Source organism: Ascaphus truei, chromosome 5, assembly GCF_040206685.1.
Source record: "Ascaphus truei isolate aAscTru1 chromosome 5, aAscTru1.hap1, whole genome shotgun sequence".
Taxonomy (NCBI): domain Eukaryota; kingdom Metazoa; phylum Chordata; class Amphibia; order Anura; family Ascaphidae; genus Ascaphus; species Ascaphus truei.
In genome coordinates this window covers 123,094,788-123,121,587 of record NC_134487.1, presented here as the reverse complement: position 1 = coordinate 123,121,587, position 26,800 = coordinate 123,094,788, and the positions used below count along the sequence as shown (strand labels likewise).

The following is a 26,800-nucleotide window of genomic DNA, read 5'->3' as shown; positions in this document are numbered from 1 at the left end:
CTGCAGTCTTTCTGGTGCTTGGTTATAGTGGAGTATATTAGCTTAACTATCACAATGGCGACATTATGGTTATTCTGCTCCTACTAACCTTTTCCCCCATGTAATGACTGTTATAATAAACCTTGACGTTCCAGTGTATTAGAGCTGGATTAGCCTATGCTATACAACCTGTTACAACCCTGTATTGTGCAGTTACCCTGACCCTCCTATACAAACTTTTTAGGTACAATTTTATTAATAGCCATATTCTGATGTCAAACACGTTAATGTAACACTTTTTGTAGACTATGTATGAGCACCTTGGAGAGCTGCTGACCGTTCTGCTGACCCTTGATGAAATCATTGAAAACCATGCTACGCTGAAGGATCACTGGACCATGTACAAAAGGTTGGGCAAGAGTACATGATTGCATGTATAAAATAAATATTGAGCCATTTTATTGCAATGTGAGGCAACAGTAATAGCCAGCAAATACTGTAGGTTCTCGTTAACCTATAAACAGGGCTCTGGATGACGTGAACACACTGTACTGATGTATTTGTTATTGTCCGTTTTTGCTAATGTGTCTCGTAGATTTTTTTTTTTACATTCACCGGCCAGACCTTTATGTCGTTATCAGAACGTCTTGAATTCTTTAAGCATGATTCCGAACCTCAATTTATTTTTTCCTTTTCTTTATTGAAATGGGAAACTTGGGAGTTAACATTCATGTACTTTTATTTCTGTGACAGTGGGTCTTTTGTTCATGTAGGCCTGACACATCCCTTCAATGGTGTGAGCTGCAGGAAATGACCCAACAGCCCCTCATTGATTTGAATAGAGCTGGGCAACAGTGCTATCCCAAACCTCTACAGCAAACCACATGTTTGTGTCTTGTCTGAAACTCCTGAATTTCATAAAGATGACTTAAAATATACTACAACAAAATAGTTTAACACTTGGTCACCATGTTGTGTCGGTATGAAGGAAATTGTTAATTTTTTCTTCTGTGTGCTGGCTCGTTTGTAGATGTCAAAATGAGCACTGGTGACACCCACATTCACCAGGAATGATTGGCACTTTAGTTCCTAAAGCTATTGGGGGCCATGTATTGGCACAAAGAGGGTTTTGGTCCAGTGCTCAATTGTGTGCTTTCCATTGTATGAAGCTGATTTTAGTTCAGAATCTAGCGCAGAATAACAAGGGAGGTTTCAGTCAACTTGGTGGGGTGTTTTTTAATGCAAAGAAAACAGAAAACTTTTAGCAATATAGACACGTAATTTAATACATGCAATAATTGCATGTAAACGTGGAACCCCCTCCTATTAGCACTCCTCAAATCACAACCTAGTTCACACCTTGATACACAGTCCCGAAGAGAGGAAAATGCACCCGTATTAAGGTTTGAAAGAGGACTGGCCTGGCACCTATCATTTAGATGCTTTACAGTGGCTAACAAACGGCTGACACAGAATACTTGTAGGTACAAGATCCAATTTAAAATGTTCCACAACGTCAGGAAGCCACACTGGTTTACAAAATACATGTTTGTTTAGAGTACAGAGATTGAAACGATCACAGTATAAGAATTGACCGTATTAACGACCATTGAATAAAAGTTCCGCTCTTTGAATGCTGCATTTTATGGAATGTATTATTGAATGGCTGCAATTAGAGGTTCTGTGGGGCAGGTGCTTGTCTCGCACATTATAGGTGTCTCTTTAGGAGGGCAGATCTTTAAAGGCCTGTGGCATAGCTGTAACTAGTTTTTGACCTACACTGTATTTTTTTCTTTTCATTTAAAGGCTACTAAAATCGGTACATCATAACCCTGTGAAATTTGGGATTCAAGAAGATAAATTGAAACCCTTTGAGAAGCTGCTCTTAAAATTAGAAACCCAATTACTTGATGGGGTGTTATTCCAGGTACTGCGATCGAGTTACTGAATAGAAAATAATATGGGGATACTAATATTGTGGCAGATTGAGTTGGCTGTTATATAAAGATATTCTGACCACACAGATATCCAGTGTATGGCAAATTGGAAAGTTTCCATATGAAGCACTTTTGCATTCCCAACCCAAACATGCCTCGGAATGACGCTTTGTTAATGTACTTCACTTAGATGAATGCTACAGGATGAATTTGTTGCGTTTACACAGATCCGTCTGTCACACGATCCAGTTTTTAAAAGCGGGGACCTTTTTGTTTTCATTTCTGTTCAGATATTATGGAGCTGCATTTATCAAAATTAATTAAGAATGCTAAATGACTACGAATGCACATAGTTCTTAAATATATTTAATATATGCACTGTTGTATAAAGCAGGTACAGGTAGTCCTCGCTTTACGACGTTCCGCTTTTCTTCGGACGCGTTCTCCGACGGCGGCTAATGCAATAAAAAAAAGCATCACCCCTGCAAATTTTGCATATCCGCTGGAAATCGCCACCGGTTAACATTGGTCCCGCTTTCTGACAATCTGCTATCCGACAGGGGTTTGCGGGACGCATTGTGTCGGATAAGCGAAGACTCACTAGTTCATTTATCCTTTTGTGTGTTTACAACAGGGATGTGTAGAGCAGCAGTTTGACTCTTCCAATGGGGGGGTTTCTGTGGCAAAGAATGGAGCTTTTGCAGAGGAGTTTGCGCATAATATTCGCACAATATTTTCAAACGTGGAAGTTAAACTTGGTAAGACCTATTTGTCATGGTCCCTTATTTATGATTGATTTGCAGTTAATTTGCAAAATCTCTTAATTTGTAATAATTATTGTTTTTCAACTCAAGGAGAGGCCTCTGAAATTGACCAGCGGGAGAGATATGTAGGGCTATGTGGCCTTTTCGTCCTTTACTTCCAGATCTTTCGTAATGTGGACAAGAAATTTTACAAATCTCTTTTGGACGTCTGTAAGAAGGTATGTTGTAGTTTTAAAATGCATATTGGATAATTCTAGAAAAACAGCTAGTTTGTGAAATGTACTTAACATTTAATTATCTTGCGAATAGAATGTGTTTAAGCAATACTTTTTACTTTTTGACTTTAAGGGACAGTCTCACTTCAATTAGTAGCTGTCACGGTAGCTTGTGACAGGGTATAATATACACCAAAATATCTGGGTTGAATTGCACACGACTTGGATATAATAAATATAGTTTATTCCTTAAAGAAGGAGAACACACAAGATGATACAAATAACAGACAAGAAATAGACACTTAAGGGTTGGACAATGAAGCAATCAGGTACAGGATTGGCAATTCATTCGGCAATACAGGTTCAAATGAAGACATCACGAAAAGACAATGGGTATAGGGCTTACGCTTGTTTATATGGAGTTTCAGTCCTATTCCCTAACATTTGGGCGCCTGAAAGTCTAGCAGACTTTTTAAGTCAGGAAACCCTTTTGTCTGTAAGTGTGAATTATGACACTTACAGACTACTCAGGCTCTGCGTTTCTCTGCCCTATTGTACACAATCAGAGTGGTCAGGTCTTTGATCAGGCAGGCTGTTTGTAGACAAATGGTCGCCATCCTGAACATTAACAAAGCAGAGCCAGTAACTTTCCCGGGCTTTATCCCAGCCTTGAAAAACAGTATATTCTTTAATATCTACCTATATTAAAATAATCCGTTCTGTGGGTCTGAACGGGCTGAAATTTGCCAGGTCCTCATGCCGGAGGACCCTTGCCATAGTGGCCAAATATCAGCCTTCCACGACCCCCAGAACCGGAGATACCAAAAACAAGTTAAAATCCCCTATTAACTTTAATGCAGGATTCTCCGCTATAGGCTAAAAGAAATCTCTGCTTTTCACTCTCCCATTGAAATCAACGGGCTCCGCCGCTATAGGCTTTCAATGGAGCAACTCCGCCATTTAAGTCAATGGCAAAATCACAATTTTCACATTTGCCCATACTCCGTCTGGTTGATCGGAGATGGCTGGAAATGGCCATACTGTCATGCCGGAACAGTGATTACCTGTGACCAAAATCCCAGCCCTCTGGTACTCACAGAACCGGAGATATGGGCTTACACTTTTCCCACTTTCGGACTTAGCCGTTTCAAAGCCACGTGGCTTTTCTCCATTAGAATCAATATGGCCGGCGCCACCATAGGATTCAATGGGACCTTCGCTCCCATTAGAGTCAATGGCGCGACCCTTGTGGTGAGCGCGACCCTTTACGGGGGTCTTTACTTCTCGGACCCGGTGGTGGTCGAGTGTGGGGGTTCCTAGGGTCTAGGGGCAAAAAGAATTTTATTCCTGGGTGCCCTAGAACCTAAGTTTCCCACGCCAATTGTGATTGAACTTGAACGGGGAGTGATCAAAGCTCTTTTTTAGATATAGTATCCGCTTCTGCGGTCTGCGGTTTGGATGACTGCCAACCCGTTCCTGGAGGTCGGCGTCGAGGAATCCCCATTGAAATGAATGGCTCCATTGACTTACAATGAGGAACCGCCGCTCCTCCTCTCGGGCGCCACCTGCAGGTCTTCTGATGAAAATGGGTCCAAATTGCCAGTTTCCCCATAGGATTGTATGGAGCTGCAACGGCGACCTATGGGGTGCTGCAAAATGGAGCCTGCAAAGCCGGGAAAATGGAACAAAGGGCTATAATCACTCAACTATTAACCCTTTACCTCCCGCATCAATCCCAGTGTATGTGTTGGTGCAGACACTGGAATGGGAACAATACACATTTACAGGGGAATACACATTTGGGTACTGAAGCAGGGTATAAACACATTACTGGACCGCAGTCCAGTTAACCCCTTGCTTCCCAAGTGAGAGCAGGGGGTGGCCAAATGGGGTGTAACCCCTTTAATATCGGGCCAAACCCCCTCTCCCATGACAGTAGCTTTAGCGCCCTAAATGGCACCCAGCATAAAAAGGTATTATGTTGCTTTGGTTACTGAGTTAGTTGAGTTTCTTTTTATCAATGGTTTGCAGTAATTTATTATCTGTTTTGTGTGTTGGCGGCTAATATTTTGTTGAGTGATATGGCACAATGTGGTTTAATGTTTGACAAATTTAGAGCTTGAGACATTAGTTCTACATTAGTGTAAATTTTAAGTGAATGTAACGTGGGAGTAGTTTATAATTGTGATATTAAACCTGTGTTTCTAAAAAGGTGGACTCTGTTTTGAAAACTGAAATAATGTAATCATAGTGTTGCTCTGTCTGAGCATAGCTTTCTCATAGCTGCCCTGGAAATACTTTAATAACAATGATTTACTTCTATGTGCTGTAGGTACCATCAATCGCTTTAACCGCCAACATAATTTGGTACGCTGACAGTTTTCTGATCCAGAAGGTCCCAGCTGCTGCCAAACTTCTTGACCGGAAGAGCCTCCATTCCATTAAAACTCAAAGGGAAAGCTATCTACAAACAAAGGCTCAGTCCCTAACCAAGTAGGTCCAAGTAAAACCTCAGCTTTCCCAGAAAACCATTTTATGCAGAAAGTCAGGTGTCGCTTTTAGATGAATAACATGTGGTAGATACAATTAAATGTATTAAAAGCACCTATTGCTCCAATTTCTATTTGTGTGGGGAAATACAAGAAACTTCCGACCTTTTGCAAACATCCCCTCTTTTATTTATTTTTTAAGCATTTACTTGCACCTTATGAGAGTCAATACATATTTGTAATTCTGGCATAAAGCCTAACAGATGCCAAAACACTTCTAGCACTGTACACCTCATAAAATGGACTAATTTTTAAAATATCTTATCATACAAGTTATTTTTTATTCTACACAGTTGTAAATATTTTTGACACTCATGGTAACTTACAATTTGTGCTTGGAGGCTTCAAATTCTTACGTAGATGACAAATGAGACAGAATGTAATTTGTTTGATGAAAATGTAAAGTTTGACAATTTATGTATGTTTGACAATTTCTGGATCAGATTGGACTTCTCATCAATTGTCCATACCAAGAGCCTATTTGGTTGTATTTTAACTAAAGCAAATCTGTGACTGGAATTGTCTTTATTTTCCTTAAGTTTTTTTTTTTTTTTTTAAAGTTTAATTTCTAATCGAAAAAATGTAACAATACCAACATATTTCCTGTAATGAATTCTGCCTGTTTTCCAGAAAAACACATTGATAATCTTCTTTAGATTTCCTGACATTTTATACAACAAGGAAGTTATGTATATTTAGTTAGCTTTCCAAATAGTGCAATTTTCTTTTTATCATACTAATTTAGTGTTGTGTCCTTTTTCCAAGAGATGTCCAGTCATACTATGTATTGGTAAGCTCTTGGATGATGAAAATGGAATCTGTTCTGTCAAAGGAGCAGAGAATGGATAAATTTGCTGAAGACCTGACAAATCGATGTAACATTTTTGTACAGGTAATTGTGCTTTCTCATTTGTAAATTTTCTGTATAGAAGTAGGTAAAACTACTAGCTCAGATTTTGTTCATTCCACCCACTGTTTTATTCGCATCTTCTATGTTTAAAGAAATTGCTCACACAAGATGTTTACGCAGACGGTACCTGTAACCATTGATAATGTAAAGTCATTGTGTGCAAATGTTCTTACCGTTTTGGATTCACACTTCTAAGTGCTGATATATAGCGTCGGGATACAAATGTGTTGTGATTGGGGAGGAAGGGAAAATGTATGCTTTTACTTGATACTTTTACCTTTAAACATTGTTCTCAAATTATTATTTTGTGGGGGGGGGGGAGGAGGAGGAGGAGAAGGGTCTGTTTCTACTACTTTTACCCAAGACTATGCTTTAAATTGTGAATGGCACCATTGTTGCAATGTTTCAACAAGACTTAAGCAATTTGTGAGTTTTAGACCCATTTTTTTACATGCTTTTTGTTGTTTAACCATCTTCATAGGGTTTTCTTTATGCATGTGGCCTTAGCAACATCATCAAGACAACAATGAACTTGTATATGTCTATGCAGAAGCCTATGACCAAAGCTTCAGTGAAGGCTTTATGCAGACTTGTAGAACTCCTAAAGGTATGCTTTGTTGCTCGACATGTGACATACACAGCACATTATATGTACGTGTGACTAGAAATTCTGCTTATAGAATGAATGCTTTGTAAATAATTAGGGGAAAGATGGGCTCTTCGTCAAAAGCAAGCCCAATGACAATTGGCATCTTGCATGTAGAGCAGGGGAGGTCAAGCTTTTGCTGCTGCGCCCCCCCCCCCTTACCTTGATGCGATATCAAATGACGCCGCTGGGTCATGTTAAGTCACGTGACCCTCGTCATCATTTGACGCTGGGTTGCTATGGCAATGCAGTGTATGACACATCACGTGACCCCGTGGCGTCATTTGACTCTGCGTTGCCATGGTGACGAGTACTGACACCTGCAGAGTCGAGGCAAGTTGATGTTGCAGAGGCCTCACGCGATCCCCCGGCATTTAATTTAAATGCCTTGGGGAAAAGCGCGGGGCCTCTGCAACCGCAGCGACCCCCACTTTGCGCAGCCCTGATGCAGAGGACTATACTGTTCATTCTAAAGCCTGTTTTATTTAGAGAACAGAAAATGAAACGTGTGATGGCTTTTCCCAAAATCTGCATCTAATGAACAGCCAAACATATTACCATGTCATCCATTCCAACAATAGCAGAGAAACCTGTACACATTAGGGAATGGCTCTCCTGTTGACTTTTGCAGGTTAAAGCACAGCAGGGATGGTCCCTACATAAATTCAGCTACGTGCATCTGTAGTGAAATGTTTGTTTTGGTGAAAAATGTAAACGCAATCTGCAAGTCATTTTTACAATCGGTTGCTGCGCAAGTGCGACCGTTTACATTGTAAACCCTAAACATACGTTGAATAATATTTTTTTATACTACTTGTAATTCTTCCCGTGTTCAGTTTTTCTTTTTGCGTATGTTTACAGGCAATAGAACACACTTTTCACAGAAGAAGTATGGTTGTTGCAGATTCTGTTTCCCACATCGCTCAGCATCTCCAGCATCAAGCCCTTAATGCCATTGCGGTCGCCAAGGTACGTAGCTCAGCGCTTAATACGTACTCTACACCTCACAACTACCATACTACCATACCTCCATATTCCTATGCTGACCACAAAAACCTAGTAATAAAGGAACAACTATTTCCAGTGTAGACAGATTTTGATCAAGGAGACCATCTTTGGGTGATTGGTCTCCTTTATTTAGACTGAGGCTTACTTTCTCTAATGTGCCACTGAAGTTGCCAGAATAGAACAAGATGGCCGCCCACCTTCTCGCTGTTTTGGAGTTGCCATATGGTATGTGTTGTCCTTTTCCCAATTTCTCCAACATCGGAAGTAATCTGACGGCCATGCTGTTTTATAAGAGTAGGTAACAATCCCCAAAAAGGCAAAAGGCTGAGATTGCACTTTTTTAAAGACTTCTTTGTTCTAACATTTAATCAAACAATATTTAAACTCCAAGTGCACTTCTCCCATACTGTATTCCATTTATTTTTGTAGCATTTGAACAGTGTACATTTAGTGTCCTATTGACCATCACAAAGATGGGGAGTGGAGGTGAGTTCCTCTTGTGATCCTGACATCAGGGGGCGAGTGAGGAGCAGGTGATCCCGGGACTGTAGACATTTTGATTTGTTTGATAGTCCTTTATAAATTCCATATTTTACGTGATCAAACCAAGTAATGATTTCCTGGTCTGTGAGGGATTTGTTCTTGAGCAACCTCTACGTTTTACTTGCGTACTGAAACAATGTTTTGTTTTCTTTCCTCGCAGAAGAGAGTGATCTCCGACAAGAAATACAGTGAACAACGCTTGGACGTTCTTTCTGCCCTTGTATTGGCTGAGAATACGCTCAACGGGCCAAGCACAAGACAGAGAAGACTGATTGTTGCGCTAGCATTAAGTGTGGGAACACAAATGGTAACTATCCCTACAGTACATACAATAGCAACAATATATCGGTAGTTGGTAACTGCCTGCTAATTATGGCAGGCGGAATTAGTACCTCGCCTCTCTAAGCCTTTAACGGTTACAAAAAGTGAAAGGGGGGGGAAAACTGAATCACACTTGCAAAAAATCCTTTTTTTTTTTTTTTTCATTTGTGTTTGGACATTTGATCTTTCCCCTTATTTGCCATAGACAAGTTTCAATAATGTATCTGAATTGGTTTGTTTAATATTAACATGAGAATCCCAACAAAACTTTTCTTGGCTGTGTGTTGCAGTCAGGTAAATCTCCCTATATCAGCGTAAAGCAGTGTAACCTTCCTGTACCTATTAAAAAGCCCCCTCTGAATTGTATGCAGTATGTGTGAAAGCTGTGCATAAAAATACCCACCTTGCTGGCGCAATAGGTCCCTGCCCCTTAGAGCTTACAATCTAACATCGGTGCTGACGCACATGAAGGTAAAGGGATTTGCCCGCGATTAAGAACCTGGTAACTTGGATTTGAACGGAACTCCCCCGCATCAATGTCCGCCATTGTTTTCATAGTCGATGCCTTCACTCCCTGCTCCTCGTGCAGTTTCCTATTAAATTCCCGTGTTTTACATAGTAGAAATAAAAATGTAAAAAAATTAAAAAATCTTTATTTACATGTACTACTTACAGAAAACCTTTAAAGATGAGGAACTTCTCCCACTTCAGCTTGTTATGAAGAAATTGGACTTAATAAGCGAGTTGAGAGAAAGGTAAGTAACATGTAAGCAGTTATCTGCATTAAATGATGTGCATTGGCTCTGATTTATAGCCCTTATTGAAGTGGAACTTCTTTGGAGGCACCTACCACATCAGCAAAATTCAGTGGCAGTGAATGGAGTTGATGGAGACGGAAGTCAGTGGTGACGGAAGTGACGTCACTGCTGGCAGAAGAGGCCATCAGCAACATTCACTGCCACTGAATTTTGCCAGCTTCCACCAGCAGGAGTCAGGAGGAACACGAAAACACACACCGTGAGCCGCCGAGCATCCCCTCCCACCCCCTTCCCGTGAGCCGCCGAGCATCCCCTCCCACCCCCCTTCCCGTGAGCCGCCGAGCATCCCCTCCCACCCCCCTTCCCGTGAGCCGCCGAGCACCCCCCGCCCCCTTGTGAGCCGCCGAGCAAACCCCCACCACCCCATGAGTCGCCATTACAAATACAATTTCTGTAACAAAAGTTTCTTTTACAATGCGCGTGCTCAGTGCGCACACGTTTTTTTAATGTGTTCTTTGGATTGAATGGTAGAGTTCGGACGCAGTGTGACTGCTGCTTCCTGTATTGGCATCGAGCAGTCTTCCCCATTTATCTGGATGATGTTTATGACAATGCTGTTGATGCATCCAAGATACATGTAAGTATATGGTCTTCTCATTCTATAGATTGACCTCACTATATATGTAGGACTGGGAGGTAGAGAAAGCTGTATTCTTTGTATTAATGTGTGGAAAATGTATATAAAGCGCTTTTTATTTATTTTTTAATATTAATAAAATATGGTTTGTGATTTATTGGCCTTTTGTCTTTGAAGCATATACATATAGTGTGTGTGTGTGTGTGTGTGTGTGTGTGTGTACACTGTAGCATATACAATCCAGGGGGAAATGCCTTGGTGCTCATGAACAAAATCATTCATGAAATAAATCAATCTCTATTCTCTTGCATAGCTATAGTAATAGTGCTTTATAATATTGCAATCAAGCGGCTGTAATATTGACCGAGTGGTGCTAATGCAGAGTGATTTAGCGATGCACGTTAGGATGGTAAAATAATGTTGCAGATCCTTGATGTGGGCTACTTTTAGAAAATCTCACATTGTCGGTATGTGTTAAAATTCCAGTTCTACTGTATGAATATCTTTATATAGCGCCCACAGTGTACTCTGCCCTTTATAAAGACAATACAATACAGGGAATTATAATACAATAAGCGCAACAGTCAGGCAAGAGGAAAGGAAATCCCTGCCCCGGAGAGCTTACAATCTAAGTACACCCAGAGAACATGTCTTTTTACATCTCTTGTTTGTTTTTGTTCCGTTCACCTTTCAGTATATGTTCAGTGCACTGTGGAGCTGTGTCCCTGCGATGGTGCACGCCAGACATTTGGAGTCACATGAAGTATTACTCCAGTGCTATGACAAGGAAATCATGGAAGTTTTAACGGAGGTAATGACAAGCTTGTTAATTCTGTTCAAATAACCTAAAAGAAACCCAGTTTGACAAACTCGCTCAATATATAGCACTGTCAACCCTTACTGTGGGAGCACGGTTGGGTTGTGACCTTGTCTATTAGAGTAAAAAAACAACAACAAAAAAACGCTCACCTGTCTAAATCCACAGCTTTCTTACACTCTGCTTACATAACACATACTTCCTGATATACTTGGTATATGCTACAGTAAGAGTCAGAGGTGGATGAATATGTCGGGAGGCATGTCGGGAGGCGGGGCTAGTCTCTCGCTCCCATTGGATGTGACCGCTTTCCTGAGTGGCAAATTTTAAATTTGCCTGTCTCTCCAAAATACCTGAGCCTCCGCACGCATGCGGAAGCGGCTGCTAAAGCCGCGCTGATGACAGATGCAGGGGGTAAGTGCATCTGCTCAGCACGGCTCACCCTACTATGTCCCAGGCCTAATGTGGTCCAGGAAGCGCATTGAATGTTGCCATGTGTTAAAAACCCAGAATCTTGATTCAGGACACTTTTTATTTTTATTTTTTTTCAATGTCTAGAAGTTGGTTAAATTGTAATTCGTTTTATTCTGCTCTCCTGTGTATTAACATTTCCTTTGACACTAATACTGTGACGTCCGATAGGGAGTGTCCTGCTTTGGAATGGAGTTTTTGTATTGATGCCTGATATGGTGAATCGGTGCTTATTTATTTATAAAATATTTTACCAGGAAGTAATACACATTGAGAGTTACCTCTCGTTTTCAAGTATGTCCTGGGCATAGAGTTAAAATGACAAATAATAAATACATGGTTACAAATACAGTTACATAGGTAACTACATAAGATTCATCCTGCTCTGCTTAGAAGATGGCAGGAAGCAATGCCATCTTTTGTGAGGGATGTTAGATCTTTGACAAGTTCAGTAGTTGCCTGTGCGCTGCCATTATGTAGTTTGTAGTATTCATGACCACTACAGCGCTGTCTTTGTCGGCAGGTTTTATATTAATCTGTGGAATCTGAGCGTTTCATGGTTCTGTTCTTTTGGTCAGAGATTGTTGTTTTTTCCTAATGTTTGTTAAGCATCTGGAATTTGACTTTTGCAGAAATAGTCAATGTAAGCATACAGCCGTGGGCTCAGTTCACTAGGAGGGGTCCAATATGATTATCACTGTATTTCTGCTGAGGTGGGCTCTGTGTTCTGTTCAGAGCCAGCAAAGTATTATTTCAGGTGCCAATCGTCTGAAGTACTCTTCCAATTTCCCACAAAATTTGATTCTGGCAAACTCCTCGGGACAGAATTCCTCCTGGGGCAGAATGCAAGTTCTTTGGACAGAACAAATATCTGTTTGGGATGGTCGGGGGAAGAGAGGTTTATAACAAATAATAGATGACAATACTTCAGCCAACTATCAGTGTTTTTGTGATCTCCTGTCCTGTTGTATACACACACACTCACACACTTTAACCCGCAGCTCCTTCCCTGCTCCCCGCCCAAGGCGCCTCCCACCTAGCTCCTTCCCTCCCCTCCTCCCCATTGGCTGACTTGACGCGTCGGCGCTGAAAATCAGTAGATTGTTGCAGCATCGGCCGGCTGACGTGTCACAGTACGTAGTCAGCCCTGCCGGAAGGAGGCAGCGGGGGCAGGGACCATTCGGGCAAGGGTCTGGTGGTTCGCGGCTGCTCGGCCCGCCGGCCGCAGCGGGTTCGCAGCCTTACAGACTTCACCTCAACCAATATGTATCACTTTAGGATACATACAGTATGCTTCCTTCCAACCGTGCTGCCTCAGTAAACTTGAGGAAGAAATCCATGAAAAACTCATGTTGGTCCACTAAAAGTTATCACAACCTACTTCAATTCTACTTTTCTCCTGGACTAATATGGCTATTAGAACTTTGAACTGCAATAAAGCAGGCCCTGGGAATTACTATACAACAAATTACACCTCACACATTTTGGAGAACATATCACAGAAAGAACCTCTCCATTATTGCATGAAAATGTTATGTTCGCTGATATCTTTTCATGCACCAATTTGAGTTATTCATAACTAGTTTATACATAAGCTTTTACAACCTCACAGTTCTCTGGTACAGTTCTTGGTAACAAAATCATGCTGGCGTTTTATACGGTCTTCATGTTAAAAATTGTGTGGGATACCTTATTGTGCGTAAATAATCTCCCTTCTGTTTGACTGGAAATGTATCTGGGGTAAAGTATCGATCTATTTTTGTATATTGTTGTTTTCTAGCACCTGTTAGACAAGTTGTGTAAGGAAATAGAAAAGGATCTCCGACTCTCAGTCCACACTCACCTCCAGCTAGATGAAAGAAATCCATTTAAAGTCGGCATTAAGGATTTGGCACATTTCTTTTCTCTGAAACCAATTCGTTTCTTCAACAGATTTATTGATATCAAAGGTAAGGTGATATTCGATCACCCTGCAAAAGTGGCAGTCAGCCAATACATTCTTTAACATTTAGATCGTTTGTCTAAATGCTTTTCATGTTAAGGCCACAGCAAGAAGAAAACATATAGACGAGAACTCATATCTACAAGGGGGCGGCTCCAGTAACTTCTAGGCATGCGCTGTGCGTTCAAACTCCACCCCCCCAGTAAATCCGGTCCCAGTTCCTACCTTGTCGTGCACCTTTCTCCCGCGGTGCGTGACCCCCCCCCCCCCACCCACCCGCGTGCGTGCCACAGTGCTAACTGGGGACTCGCCCTTACTAAGGCAAAGCGCATCGCTGCAGTTCCAGAGTTTGTAGGGATTTGCTGAAGTTCAAAAGTAATTCTTAGACAATTTGTATCTTATTTGCAAGAAATAGTGTGATCAAAATATGGTGGAAGATGAGACTTGGAGGGTAATAGACTTTTGGTGAAACTGCACTTCTCTAGTTAATTGTATAGCTGTCAGGAACATAGTAGACCCGTTTTATATAATTTGTTAGGTTACTTAAAGCGGCATTTCCACATGGCTGTGGAGGCTGTTTAAAATAATTGTTTGACCTAGCTGGGCGGTGGTCTCCGGAGCTGAAGTTAATGTGGTTCAGCTGCGAGGACCCCCTGCTTCCCGAGGTACTTAACTGATGTGGCTGCCGATAGCAGCCCGACTGTGCACACATTATGCCTGTTTACATGTCGTGTCACACGAGCCAATAGGAAGCAAGACGTCAACCCTTGCGGTTTCCTATTGGCAATTGTATAGCTGTCAGGAACATAGTAGACCCGTTTTATATAATTTGTTAGGTTACTTAAAGCAGCATTTCCACATGGCTGTGGAGGCTGTTTAAAATAATTGTTTGACCTAGCTGGGCGGTGGTCTCCGGAGCTGAAGTTAATGTGGTTCAGCTGCGAGGACCCCCTGCTTCCCGAGGTACTTAACTGATGTGGCTGCCGATAGCAGCCCGACTGTGCACACATTATGCCTGTTTAAATGTCGTGTCACACGAGCCAATAGGAAGCAAGACGTCAACCCTTGCGGTTTCCTATTGGCCCGCCGGACCTTTAAACAGGATTGAAATACCAGCAGTACCTTTTTGAAGGTAAGTATCTCTAGGAGCAGGGGTCCCTGGTAACTAAATGAACACTTTTAAGCTCCGGAAACCCACTGCTTCTTACTTAACTGGAGATTTACTACTTGATAAATATATGTATAATATACAGTCAACAAGCAATTTTTTTGGCTAGCGGCTTCTTGTTCGGACAGTCAATACTTGTAGTGATTTGGTGACATACCTGTGAGCTTGTTTAAGATTTGTTATCAGTATTGATTGGCTCACTGACGAGGAAACATTTCTTGATTGTAACGCTTCTTGCTATTGTTTCTGTTCTTAAATAGTGAATACACAAGCTTTAGAAAGATCATTCAGATTTTAATACTTTTTATGCGGTACCAGTGGGAAAATGTAAACATTTCATTCTGCTGACTTTGTTTTGTAGCCTATGTGACACATTATCTGGACAAAACCTTTTACAATTTGACAACAGTAGCTCTGCATGATTGGGCCACCTACAGTGAGATGCGGAACTTGGCGACTCGGCGCTATGGCTTAACTATGACTGAGGCTCATCTTCCAAGTCAAACCTTAGAACAGGTATGTCTCAGTGCATTGATATGGGTTGTGTGGTGGAGGCAGATTGTGAGCTCGAGAATGAATGTAGTAAATGATGATTAAACAATGTGTGTTGCACTACATTTGTCCATGCATAATGTGATTTTATACTTCACTGCTAGAGAAGCAGGCATCCTGGGGATGTCCTATTACAGTCCACTATGAACTGCTTGATGAACCGTAACGTTTCTGTGATTCTCTACTGTGTGTAGTGTCTGCGTAGAGGTTTAAAAATGTCAGACTGTAGAAAACATGAGATTAACGTATGGAAATTGATTGAAGCCCCCAAAAGTAAGATCATAGATAAAGGCTACCTTCACAACCTAGTATCACATTAAAATATATCTGCTTCTACCCCATGACCTAATGGTAAAGGGGTTTTAAAATAGAATAATCCAGTTTGATATCCATGGACGGCTCTCCATGGCATCATAATATTAATTCCTGAGGGCAATTAAATTGTACACCTGAACACATTATTAAATAGCTGTGCCTGTGTTGTTGCAGGGATTGGATGTCCTGGAAATCATGAGAAATATTCATGTATTTGTATCCCGATACCTTTACAATCTCAATAACCAGGTACGTCTACATACGATGTATAAAATAATGCCTGGGATTCTATTCAGCAATTTAGGTGCTTCTAAGAAAAAATGCAGAATTCTAGAAAATGCATGTTGTTTTTTTCGTGCTGATCTAATGTGAATATTGTGGTTGCATTCCTTTCTCTGCAGATCTTCGTAGAGAGGACGAGCAATAACAAGCATTTGAACACCATCAACATCCGGCACATTGCCAATTCAATTCGAACACACGGCACTGGAATCATGAGCACAACAGTAGGCGTTCTTATTGTGCTCAACTTGTTAAGTCATGCAAGGGTGTAATACCCCATCTCTCTGCTAATTACCCTGATCAAAAGAGCCCTGAACTGGGCATTTTGTCATTGGAAACAAGACCGTTAGGAACCCGTAGATGCTATTATTTGTGGGTAATACCTAAAACATTTTATTTACGGTCTGGGTCTCAAATGTACAGGTTAATACTGTAGTTATCTTTTAAAGATGGAATACAAATGGAAAGCAATGCTCAGCTACTGCTTCTTCTTTTTTTTTAAAGATGTACAATGAGAATTTAATTCAGAGTTAAAGCTATGGCACACGCTCATTGGGTTTTTAGGACTAGCACATTATATGTGATACTGTAAAGAGTTGGGAACGTAATAGAAGGTATTACATATGCACTATGAAGCACAAGTGATTTGATGAAACGTGAAATGCATCAAATATGTACTCTTGTCAGCTATAGATAAGCCCTGTTAAAATAAGTGGGAGGCTGGGACATCAGTTGTGATGTTTTTAGCACATACTACCAGTACCTTACTCAAAGGCTTTTTGTAAAAAAAAAAAAAAAAAAAGTGTGAAAAATATTATTTATTGCCCAATTAATTTATTAAAAATATGAAGTATTTATTTTTATAATTTATAGATTTATTTATCAGATTAACAAGATAAAAGATGTGTGCACAAAAGGTACAGTATGCTGCATGCCACCATTATAGCACAGACAATATTTGGATGCTCTTGTGTGTTTGTTAAATGTATATTAAAAATAAATAATGTTAAGGATGGATATCGTTTAATCTTTTTGTATGTTGCAAAAAAATAACCAATCTCAATTTTGAAGACCGTAGCCTGCAATTGTGCTGCAACACACACCTTTTTATTCGTGCATTCAAATTATTATACATCCGTTTTATTTTGAGTCATTGTTCAGCTAACTTGATTTGACTTTTCCCTTTAGGTAAATTTCACGTACCAGTTTCTAAGAAAGAAGTTTTATATATTTAGCCAATTTATGTATGATGAACACATCAAGTCCAGATTGATTAAAGATATTCGGTATTTCAGAGAAGTTAAGGACCAAAATGATCAAAAGGTAAATATCAGCATATTGTGCTGTGATGTCATCACTCCTTGTTTTGCTCTCGGGTTCTTGGGATTTGCATTGTTGTTAAACCGTGAATGTGCTTCTGCCGAGTTGCCAGCACAGGCGTGTTTTGTTCCATTGTAGTATTTCACCAAAACGCCCGAGGGACCATCTGTCTCCTAGCTGTAAAATGTGACATACTACTGCAAAAAATATATATTTTTACATTTGGTTATATAATGTTCTTTTTGCATTAATATTGCAGCAGGGAATTTTTGGTATGTAATCCTGTATTGTCTTAAAGTGCCGAAAAGGCGTTTCTCCATTTAGTAAATGTACACACAGTGTTTAGGCCTTCCTGTTCTAAATGTTTTTGAATAGTATAACAGATTGAGCGAGTGAAGTATGTATGTCTGGACTGACCACTGAAACTGCTTTCATACATGTATTAATTGTGGAAGTCTAATCCTTTACCACCCTCACTTTGCCAATTAATAATTGTATTGTACATTTTTGACATTTGACCCGCTTAATTCAAATTGGAGGGAAGAGAAGGTAGATAAGAACGCATTTTGTCAAAGAACGTTGCAATAAATGATTAGAACATTTACCTTGTGATGTGCATTTCCTTATGTTTCTGTTCTTCAGTATCCATTTGAAAGAGCAGAAAAATTCAACCGTGGAATCCGAAAGCTCGGCATCACTCCGGATGGACAGAGCTACCTTGATCAGTTCAGGCAGCTTATTAGCCAGATAGGTAAGAAACCAGACCCTTTTCCTTTCCTCTAACTTTACTAGTATGTCGTATATTCTGTTTATAATTATTTTTTAGAAATCTTAAATTTAGGCTGCTGGTACATAAAACTTACTTCAAAAGCCAGAGCTAAAATAATTAAACAAATGTTGAATGCAACTTTAAAGCAGCAATTCTCCCACCCTGTGGTTCTCGGGTTCAGGAATTGCCAGAAAATTAGACTTATAATTTGTTGCCAGTTTCTGGCAAAAAAAAACTACAAATATAGTTGCCGTTCATCAATAAAGTAACATTGTCCCAATAATAAATGTAGAAAATATTACACAGTGCGCTCAACCTAAACTATAATGTGATAAAAAATAGTTGCAAAACAACCTAATCATAAGTGATATATAATCCCAATTACAACAGTAGACTATAAAATTGTGGGATGGCAGCCTTAGGACAAAATGGCAAGTCTATCCTGTGACTTGTGACAACAATTGGAAAAAAGAATAAAGTCCTGGCGCATATATCAAAGAAAACCAGTCCTGCCAAAGAAGTGAGGAGAGTTGAAGAATGGAGTGTAGGACAGTCCTGTTTTCCACCGTTCTCTTCTTTATATGGAGTATCCTTATGTTTCTATTCTTGCGTCAGAATATTCTGCGAGGAAAAAACACAAAAACAAAAAACCATTGCGCAGTATCTTCAGGGCAACGAATACACCTTCCCCTGCCACTAGCTACTTACAGCAAGGCTGTAGGAGATCGACCTTGATTGGTATCTTTGGTGTTGATTCCAGGCACAGCATCCACTGGATCACTTCGCTCACCGTCTTGTCTTCAAAATATCTAGTTGACACTCAGTTGTGCCCGACTGGAGACCGGCGGCAGGTGGAGGAGGGAGGGGAGAGCAGAAACAGCTCCTTCGCTCAGACGCTGCAGTCCCTGCCGTACGGAATATTTTCCCCTCCGTGGAGTATGACCATAGATTTTCTGGTTGTAGTTACCCAGCGCACCTCCGGTTAAGCTCCGCTTGCATCAGCAGTTTGACCGCAGTGACGGGGGGATGATTGCTGGAGCCGGAGGGCGGTCAGACACTCCTGGCTGAACCGGCTGCTTCACTGGCAGGGAGCAGGAACACTTGGAGCCATAATGCTTATCTGTGTATCTCTAGCGCAGCGTGCATCCAGGTATGTAACAGGCAGCAGGAATTGTTCAAAAATAGAAAATCCAGAGCACAGCTAGAACAAAAGTGTACCGGTGGGACGGAGGGCCAGTATCAAACATTTATTAGATTAAAAACATATGGACAAAAATCCTGACAGATCCTCTAACATGTTTCAGGCACAGGGCGCTTTATCAAAGAGCGCCCTGTACCTGAAACATGTTAGAGGATCTGTCAGGATTTTTGTCCATATGTTTTTAATCTAATAAATGTTTGATAGTGAAGCAGCCGGTTCAGCCAGTAGTGTCTGACCGCCCTCTGGCTCCAGCAATCATTCCCTGTCACTGCGGTCAAACTGCTGATGCAAGCGGAGCTTAACCGGAGGTGCGCTGGGTAACTACAACCAGAAAATCTATGGAAGGGGGTAATATTCCGTACGGCAGGGACTGCAGCATCTGAGTGAAGGAGCTGTTTCTGCTCTCCCCTCCCTCCTCCACCTGCCGCCGGTCTCCAGTCGGGCACAATTGAGTGTCAACTAGATATTTTGAAGACAAGACGGTGAGCAAAGTGATCCAGTGGATGCTGTGCCTGGAATCAACACCAAAGATACCAATCAAGGTCGATCTCCTACAGCCTTGCTGTAAGTAGCTAGTGGCAGGGGAAGGTGTATTCGTTGCCCTGAAGATACTGCGCAATGGTTTTTTGTTTTTGTGTTTTTTCCTCGCAGAATATTCTGACAAAAGGATAGAAACATAAGGATACTCCATATAAAGAAGAGAACGGTGGAAAACAGGAATGTCCCAATAATGTTGCGGCTTTCTTCAGGCTTCTGTAGCAAAACTGACTCCGGCTGCCATATTGAGTTTCAAAATCTAGGTTACCGGTAACCATGAGTCCCTAGAGCTTCGATCAACCCAGTTGAGCTCTGTGGGATCCCCCAATTCTATTAATTCTTTGAGTGCCCCAAAACATACTCTGCACATCATAAGGGGTCCTATAACATACATACGTCATGCATTAAATGCTTGTGTTCTACGGGGAGAATGTGTTCTGGAACCGAAGTAGAGAATACTCCGCTTTCGTTCACAATCTGACTGCCCGAGACCGCGTGATGGCTACACCAAGCGATCACATGGCTGAGTGCTGGAAGACCAGTGGCACTCAGGTCAAGGAAGTAAATAAATAAAACAAATGTATCAAAACTTTGGTCGCATAGAGTGCTGCTTCATTATGTTGTATAGGGCCGTACCCGTTAATATCTAGTCTACACCATTTTATAAGGGGATTATTACAGCTTCAATTGAGCATTTTTAGTAACGTGAATCGTTTCGGTTCTTTTGCATTGAATACAACACACACATTTTAACTCTTTAATGTATGTGTATGTTTATATAGCTGCACCAATGTACATGCAGCACTTTACAGTAGTAAGGCAGCATTGGAAGAAAATACACAACGTTTCACAAGTGTGTTAAACAATGAGAAATGACGTTGTCCCTGTCCTACAGAGATTACAATCTAAAAGTTATTGGCACATGTCTGATCATTTCCTGTTGCTGGATATTCCGTTGGTGAAATTGAATGACTGCTTTCAGGCAGGTGATGTAACATTTTTCTGTGAGATCTTAAACTGCAGAAAATACACCATGTCAGTTATATACTAGAAGTATGTAAAAAAAATTATAGGGTTATTTAAAAATAACCAACCATGTATAGCAGTCATTCAGTGCAAAATATACTTTGAACAAATTGTCAACCTTATTTTGCAGCCCATAGGTGCCTACTGTGGTGTGGAACAGTGTAAAACCTTTTTTTCCCCCCCCCCCCCCCCCCCCCCCATTTTTTCCATTTTATTTTATTTTTTTTAAATTCACCATTCGCTTTCAAAATCAAAGGTTACTTTGTGGGGCTGCAAATATATGTAACTACAATAGTGTAAACATGGCAAGCTGCAATATAATACTTTGCTTTCCAGGTAATGCCATGGGATATGTCAGGATGATCCGGTCTGGCGGGCTTCACTGCTGCAGCAATGCCATCAGGTATGCAAGACAAGATTAGGGCAGTTTTGAGAAACGTTTGGCCGTAGTTAAAAGCACAGAAATCCACATAGCAACTAATCTTATGCATTTGATTTACTGGTTATTATATTAATCCTGGTCTCAATCATTTTTGAGACCTTGTTACCATAAATATAAAGCAGTATGGAGCATGTCCATCCACTTCCTGGATGTTTCCCTCTCCCGTCAGCCATTCGGTAATCGGAACAATATATCAGTCGTTTCGTTTTACGACTAACGAATGACCTGACGTGGCACAGTGCAATCCGTGAAACGCATTGTCCGACGCTCACCGCTGCCCATTAACATGGGATTTGCTTAATGCTGCTTTCGCTATTCGACACTAGTTTCCGGAACAGATTCCGTCGGATAGCAGAAGTCCGCAAGTACTGGTAAATCGCCAATTGAAAACCTATTCTTAAAGTAGCATTGTAAAATGTTGTTTAATTGCTCATGAATTTGAATATAAATCCCTTGGAGAAAGTATTTCAGTGGTGAGATGTTATACAAAAAATAAGGTGCCAACAACCCAATATCTGACTTTTATAGATTTGTTCCAGACCTGGAAGACATAGTGAATTTTGAAGAGCTGGTCAAAGAAGAAAGTCTCTCTGAAGAAACCCAAAAAGCTGCAAGGTGATGTGTGTAGCAGTGTATGTAATGCTGCACCCAAGTAATGTAACCCTGAGATCATTTAGCATTGCGAGATTCCTGAAATGAACATGGACCTATTAAATCTCATTGGAATCGCAAAGGAACTTTCTTAAAGAATCATCTCATCCAAGGAGGTTGGGAAGCAGGGGGTCCCCGTAGCTGAAACTTGTTTTCAGCTCTGGGAACGCCTGGTTCTTGATACTTGCCCAGTAGGTGGTGCAGGTTACTTGCTGGTCCTTACATCGCACGACGACCATGACGTGACAGCTTCCTATTAGCCCGCATGCTGCGGGATATTTTCACAATCCTGTTTGTTTCCCAGCAGGGAATAGTACCATGAGCACCTTTTTGGAGGGAAGTATCTTGAGAACTTGGGGGTCCTAGAGCTGGATCAAGTTTCAGCTCCGAAGAATCTCTGCTTCACTATAAAAAAAATGGTACAGAAGCACTCAAAGCGTAAATCTCTGCTGGTTGTATGGGGTGATCACTCATGGAATCTGAAGACAGGAACTCTCATGCAGGTATAAAAAGAGAGAAAATAGTGTAACAGTTTAATCAATAAAAAAGGAGCAAAGAAGCTCAGGCCACTCACATACTATATATGAAAATACGGCAACTTGACCACTCTGGGTCCTGCAGTGGTGTTCAGCTGCTGAAACGGAGTGAGGGGAGTCTGTGTACATCAAACAGCGTTTTCTCACGCTGCCTACTTCCGGATTCGGGTGACGTCATCAGTCTTGACAGCCAATGGGGATTCAGTCCTCGTCTCAGACCATGCCCCCTGGATACACCGATATCGCCGATGGAAGGCAGCAAGTACTCAACTCAGATTTGAAACCACCGCTCCAAATCAGCACAGTGCAGGGGATGGTAGTCCACAAGGGGCTCAAGAGAACTACCCTACGCGTTTCATTCGGATAAAACCGAACTTCCTCAGGGGTAGTAGTTCTCTTGAGCTATTTGTGGACTACCATCCCCTGCACTGTGCTGATTTGGAGCGGTGGTTTTAAATCTGAGTTGAGTACTTGCTGCCTTCCATTGGCGATATCGGCGTATCCAGGGGGCATGGTCTGAGACTAGGACTGAATCCCCATTGGCTGTCAAGACTGATGATGTCACCCGCCACCCGAATCCGGAAGTAGGCAGCGTGAGAAAACGCTGTTTGATGTTCACAGACTCCCCTCACTCCGTTTAAGCAGCTGAACACCACTGCAGGACCGAGTGGTCAAGTTGCCTTATTTACACATATAGTATGTGAGTGGCCTGAGCTTCTTTGCTCCTTTTTTATTGATTAAACTGTGTTGCACTATTTTCTCTTTTTGTACCTGCATGAGAGTTCCTGTCTTCAGATTCCCTGAGTGATCACCCCATACAACCAGCGGTGTTTTGTGCTTTGGGTGCTTCTGTACCATTTCCTGAGGGGTTTCCTAATCCCTACACCAGCAGCATCTCCATTGGTGATATTAATTTGTATTTATTCAATTTTGATTTAATTTGTTATAGGGTTTGCGCTTCACCATTTTGTTCACTCACTATAAAAAATAAATAGTAGGGCGCGACCTTCAATCTTCTGTAACCTTTTTGCAGCAGAGAAACTTGATACCTCTTTCAAGATGACTTAAGCATAATGTTGAATTAAATACATTATAAAACCCCTGCATAGTTCAGATTTTTTTTTTCTCTCTTCGCAGGCAGCTGGACTTTGTTCTAAGTGATCTTACCCGCAACTCGGCAGAAGGCACAGAATATTTTAAGATGCTGGTGGACGTGTTTGCCCCCGAGTTTCGCAGTGCTAAGAACATTCATCTCCGTAACTTCTACAGTATTGTGCCCCCACTGGTGCGTTCCCATGGTGTTTCTGCTCTTTTATAGTACATGAAACATTTCATTTTGTAATCTGCAGGATGCCTATTAATGCCTTCTCTCTCTTTACATTGAGTGTCTGTTTCAGTCCGGCTATGGCTGGCAAATCATTGCAGGGAATGGAAATGGTTTAGTATAAAGCATAGGTTAAATTCAATGCTCTTAGCAAGTCTCTCTTTAATAGCCAACTCTACGTGTAATTCCTTCACTGTGATTTGAAACATTTGGCTGCTTCAAGCAGGAAAGTTACTTTACATATTTTTTTGTTTTTAACTGATGAAACCATTGCTTGTTGTGTTATTTCAGACACTTAACTTTGTTGAACACTCCATTAACTGTAAAGAGAAGCTGAACAAGAAGAATAAAGTTGGGGCTGCTTTTACCGATGATGGCTTTGCAATGGGTAAGTTTCATTCCATCACTTATATGAACTCTTTGATAAAGTGCCAGCTACAGCGGGAAACACGTCAGTTATCCTATTTGTGTCTTCGTTTTGGCATGATGCTTCAATAAACTTGTAGTATCTAACCTCCAGTTCTCCTGCTTTTATGCTGGGCTCCTTTGCTTCGTTTTTGCTCACCTCTACAGACTTAATTATATATTGATTTACCTAACTCCTTTCATGTAGAGTATGAAGTGACTTGGAAACGACTTCAGTGGTGTGTGTGTGTGTGTGTGTGTGTGTGTGTGTGTGTGTGTGTGTGTGTCTCTTTTTGTCTTGCACTAAAAAAAGTATTTTAATGTGGTGCTTCTATCAAATGTTAACCGTCCTTATAGCTCTGCCTGATTTCAAGCACAACCATAAGCAAACTCGGGTGGAACTTCCATTACATTTGGGGTGCACACATGGTTGCTCATATACATGCCTTTGTTATTGTCTGCAGGTGTTGCTTATATCCTAAAGCTTTTGGACCAGTACCAGGAGTTTGACTCTCTCCACTGGTTCCAGTCTGTAAGAGAGAAGTACATCAAAGAAAAAAGGGCAGTTGCTAAGCAGCAAAATGTTCAGTCGAGTAATCCAGATGAGAAGCTACTGCAGACGATGAACTTGACTCAGAAGAGACTGGACATCTATCTTCAGGTATATTTATTGTTGTCTTTGTTACCTTGGAACAACGACCACAGTTAAGTTAACTTAAGTGGGAGACCACAGTTGAAGATCGTGTTGGTTTGGGCATGTCCATATGGTCACTATGGCACATGGTGAAGCAAACCATATTCGGTTGCATTTATTTCGGTTGTCGACATTGCGGTAGCGGTAGTTCTTTAGAAGTTACATATTTTGAGCTTCAAGAATAATTATTAAAATACTTTTGAAGGATAAGAAAATTTACCGGTCAGATATGATCAGGTAACCAAAACAGAAGTTGCATGACGCCACAATACCTGTCGTTCCATGCATAGGCATTAACCCGTTCATTGCTAAAAGGGCCAACAAGGCCCCAACATCGTAATTGAAAGGACTATGGGACCAGGTGTCTTAAAGATTTCATGGAAATCATGAGAATGAGCAGTAGGAAATAGGCGGGATAGAGGAAAAGCAGAAGTGTGGTTGGAATTTCATTAGCAGCTGTTGAAGGTACCTTCAAAATGTGCCGAGTTTCACTTTATTCAACCACAATCAAAATATACGAAAAATGTTTTATTATTTAAAGTGCAGGTCTCAAAATGCTAAATACAAGAATATAAAACCACCTGCTTTCCTTTAGGGGTTGGTTAAGGCGTGAAGACACGTGGCAGTGATCAGGGCCGAGTTGTAAAGTGAATTCAGACCATACATTATGGAGCCTATTTCAAAGATGTCCTGGAAAGAGAGTTGATGCTTCAAGAATCATTTCTCCCAAATATAAAATTACTGGAGGATGGAAAAGTAATTCTATCCTGATCTGTTTTTTCACCCCCAAAAAAAAGTGTACTTGATCCATTCATAGGTTTCAAGTGACAGTATTTTATTTTGGCAAAGGTTCTCACTGTGGGCTATGTAATAGTGGATGGTTCCGATTTTAGGCATGAGTAGTTTTCTTCCAGAAAAAGCAGTGAAGACAAATGGCCAATGACATTTTTTTTTTAGGGTTAAACAAATGGGCCTGTAGGGACATTACACTGAAAGGGTATTTGATATTCTGATTTTGTGGCAGGTTGGTGCAATGGACAGATTAAGGTCTCCAAGTGGCACTTAGCCCTCAGTTTCTATTTTTCAACACCAACACAGAGCAGACACAGCTTTATAAGGCAGGTGTACAGTATCTTGGCTTCAAAAAAATTATACATTTATTTTTTCCATTTTCTCATTTAGGAATTTGAATTCCTCAATTTCTCACTAAGCAGCGCAAGAATTTTCTTTAGAGCAGACAAAACTGCAGCTGAGGAAAACCAGGAAAAGAAAGAGAGAGAAGGTTTGTAAGAGCTTTAAAAAATATAGAACAATAGAGCAACATGTATGGTGAAAGGAAACGGCGGTCACTGCTGCTCCACAAAAAATACTTCAACCAGGCGCGTAAAAACGAAATAATTTTAATGGTCAAAAACAAAAAAGAGCTACCACATGATAATGTACCTCTGACGCGTTATTTAGTTTTTACGCGCCTGGTTGAAGTATTTTTTGTGGAGCAGCAGTGACCGCCGTTTCCTTTCACCATACCTGTTTACCTACCTACGAGCAGGAGCACGCCACCGCGGTCAGCAACAGCAGCAAACTTCCTCAAACAGCACCTGGCAGCCTTACAGCTTCATTGGATATGCGGGCCAGCTGATTTAACCCTTCCATTACCGGACGCAGGTGAGGCAAGCAGTAGCTGGACATCTGATTTACTTTGGGGCTCTGTTTGGGCAGGGCTCCGCTGTACTTCTACCAGCCTTGCTTTTAAAAGCCCCCCGTCTAGGTTTATGGGTTTAGCATTGGAGGTTATTGATTCCATTGGATGTTAAATATATCTAGTTGCTGCGGTGTATTACTCCACTGTCTAATATATATCCACATACTGCAACGTTGTAGCATCAATCATAGGGGCTCATACCCCCCCCCTTTTTTCAATAGAGCAACATGGCTTGTTTTCATTTTTTTTAATTAATTTAAAAACATGGTATGGGGACCCCCGGGTTCCTGAGATATTTAATTTTGGATTTCCCTTACAAAAATTGTGCAGCAGAAAGTCAGCCTCACTGGCGGCCAAAAGAAAGCTGTGACAGGAGGGG

General features: G+C 41.1%; 1 protein-coding gene across 1 annotated transcript in view; it reads left to right on the top strand.

Annotated features, from left to right (window-relative positions):
* The window catches only part of WASHC4 (WASH complex subunit 4), a 45,967-nt gene that overhangs the window by 16,079 nt on the left and 3,088 nt on the right, over positions 1-26,800 (top strand). The window contains exons 9-32 of the mRNA XM_075600570.1: positions 285-388; positions 1,786-1,906; positions 2,551-2,674; positions 2,771-2,898; positions 5,228-5,388; positions 6,210-6,336; positions 6,836-6,961; positions 7,862-7,969; positions 8,712-8,858; positions 9,548-9,627; positions 10,162-10,267; positions 10,962-11,078; positions 13,336-13,504; positions 15,027-15,181; positions 15,707-15,781; positions 15,934-16,038; positions 17,003-17,137; positions 17,777-17,885; positions 21,004-21,070; positions 21,638-21,724; positions 23,434-23,581; positions 23,912-24,008; positions 24,490-24,686; positions 25,902-26,001. Coding sequence (XP_075456685.1) covers positions 285-388; positions 1,786-1,906; positions 2,551-2,674; positions 2,771-2,898; positions 5,228-5,388; positions 6,210-6,336; positions 6,836-6,961; positions 7,862-7,969; positions 8,712-8,858; positions 9,548-9,627; positions 10,162-10,267; positions 10,962-11,078; positions 13,336-13,504; positions 15,027-15,181; positions 15,707-15,781; positions 15,934-16,038; positions 17,003-17,137; positions 17,777-17,885; positions 21,004-21,070; positions 21,638-21,724; positions 23,434-23,581; positions 23,912-24,008; positions 24,490-24,686; positions 25,902-26,001 — 2,893 coding nt within the window. The remainder of the gene's footprint in view (positions 1-284; positions 389-1,785; positions 1,907-2,550; positions 2,675-2,770; positions 2,899-5,227; positions 5,389-6,209; positions 6,337-6,835; positions 6,962-7,861; positions 7,970-8,711; positions 8,859-9,547; positions 9,628-10,161; positions 10,268-10,961; positions 11,079-13,335; positions 13,505-15,026; positions 15,182-15,706; positions 15,782-15,933; positions 16,039-17,002; positions 17,138-17,776; positions 17,886-21,003; positions 21,071-21,637; positions 21,725-23,433; positions 23,582-23,911; positions 24,009-24,489; positions 24,687-25,901; positions 26,002-26,800) is intronic.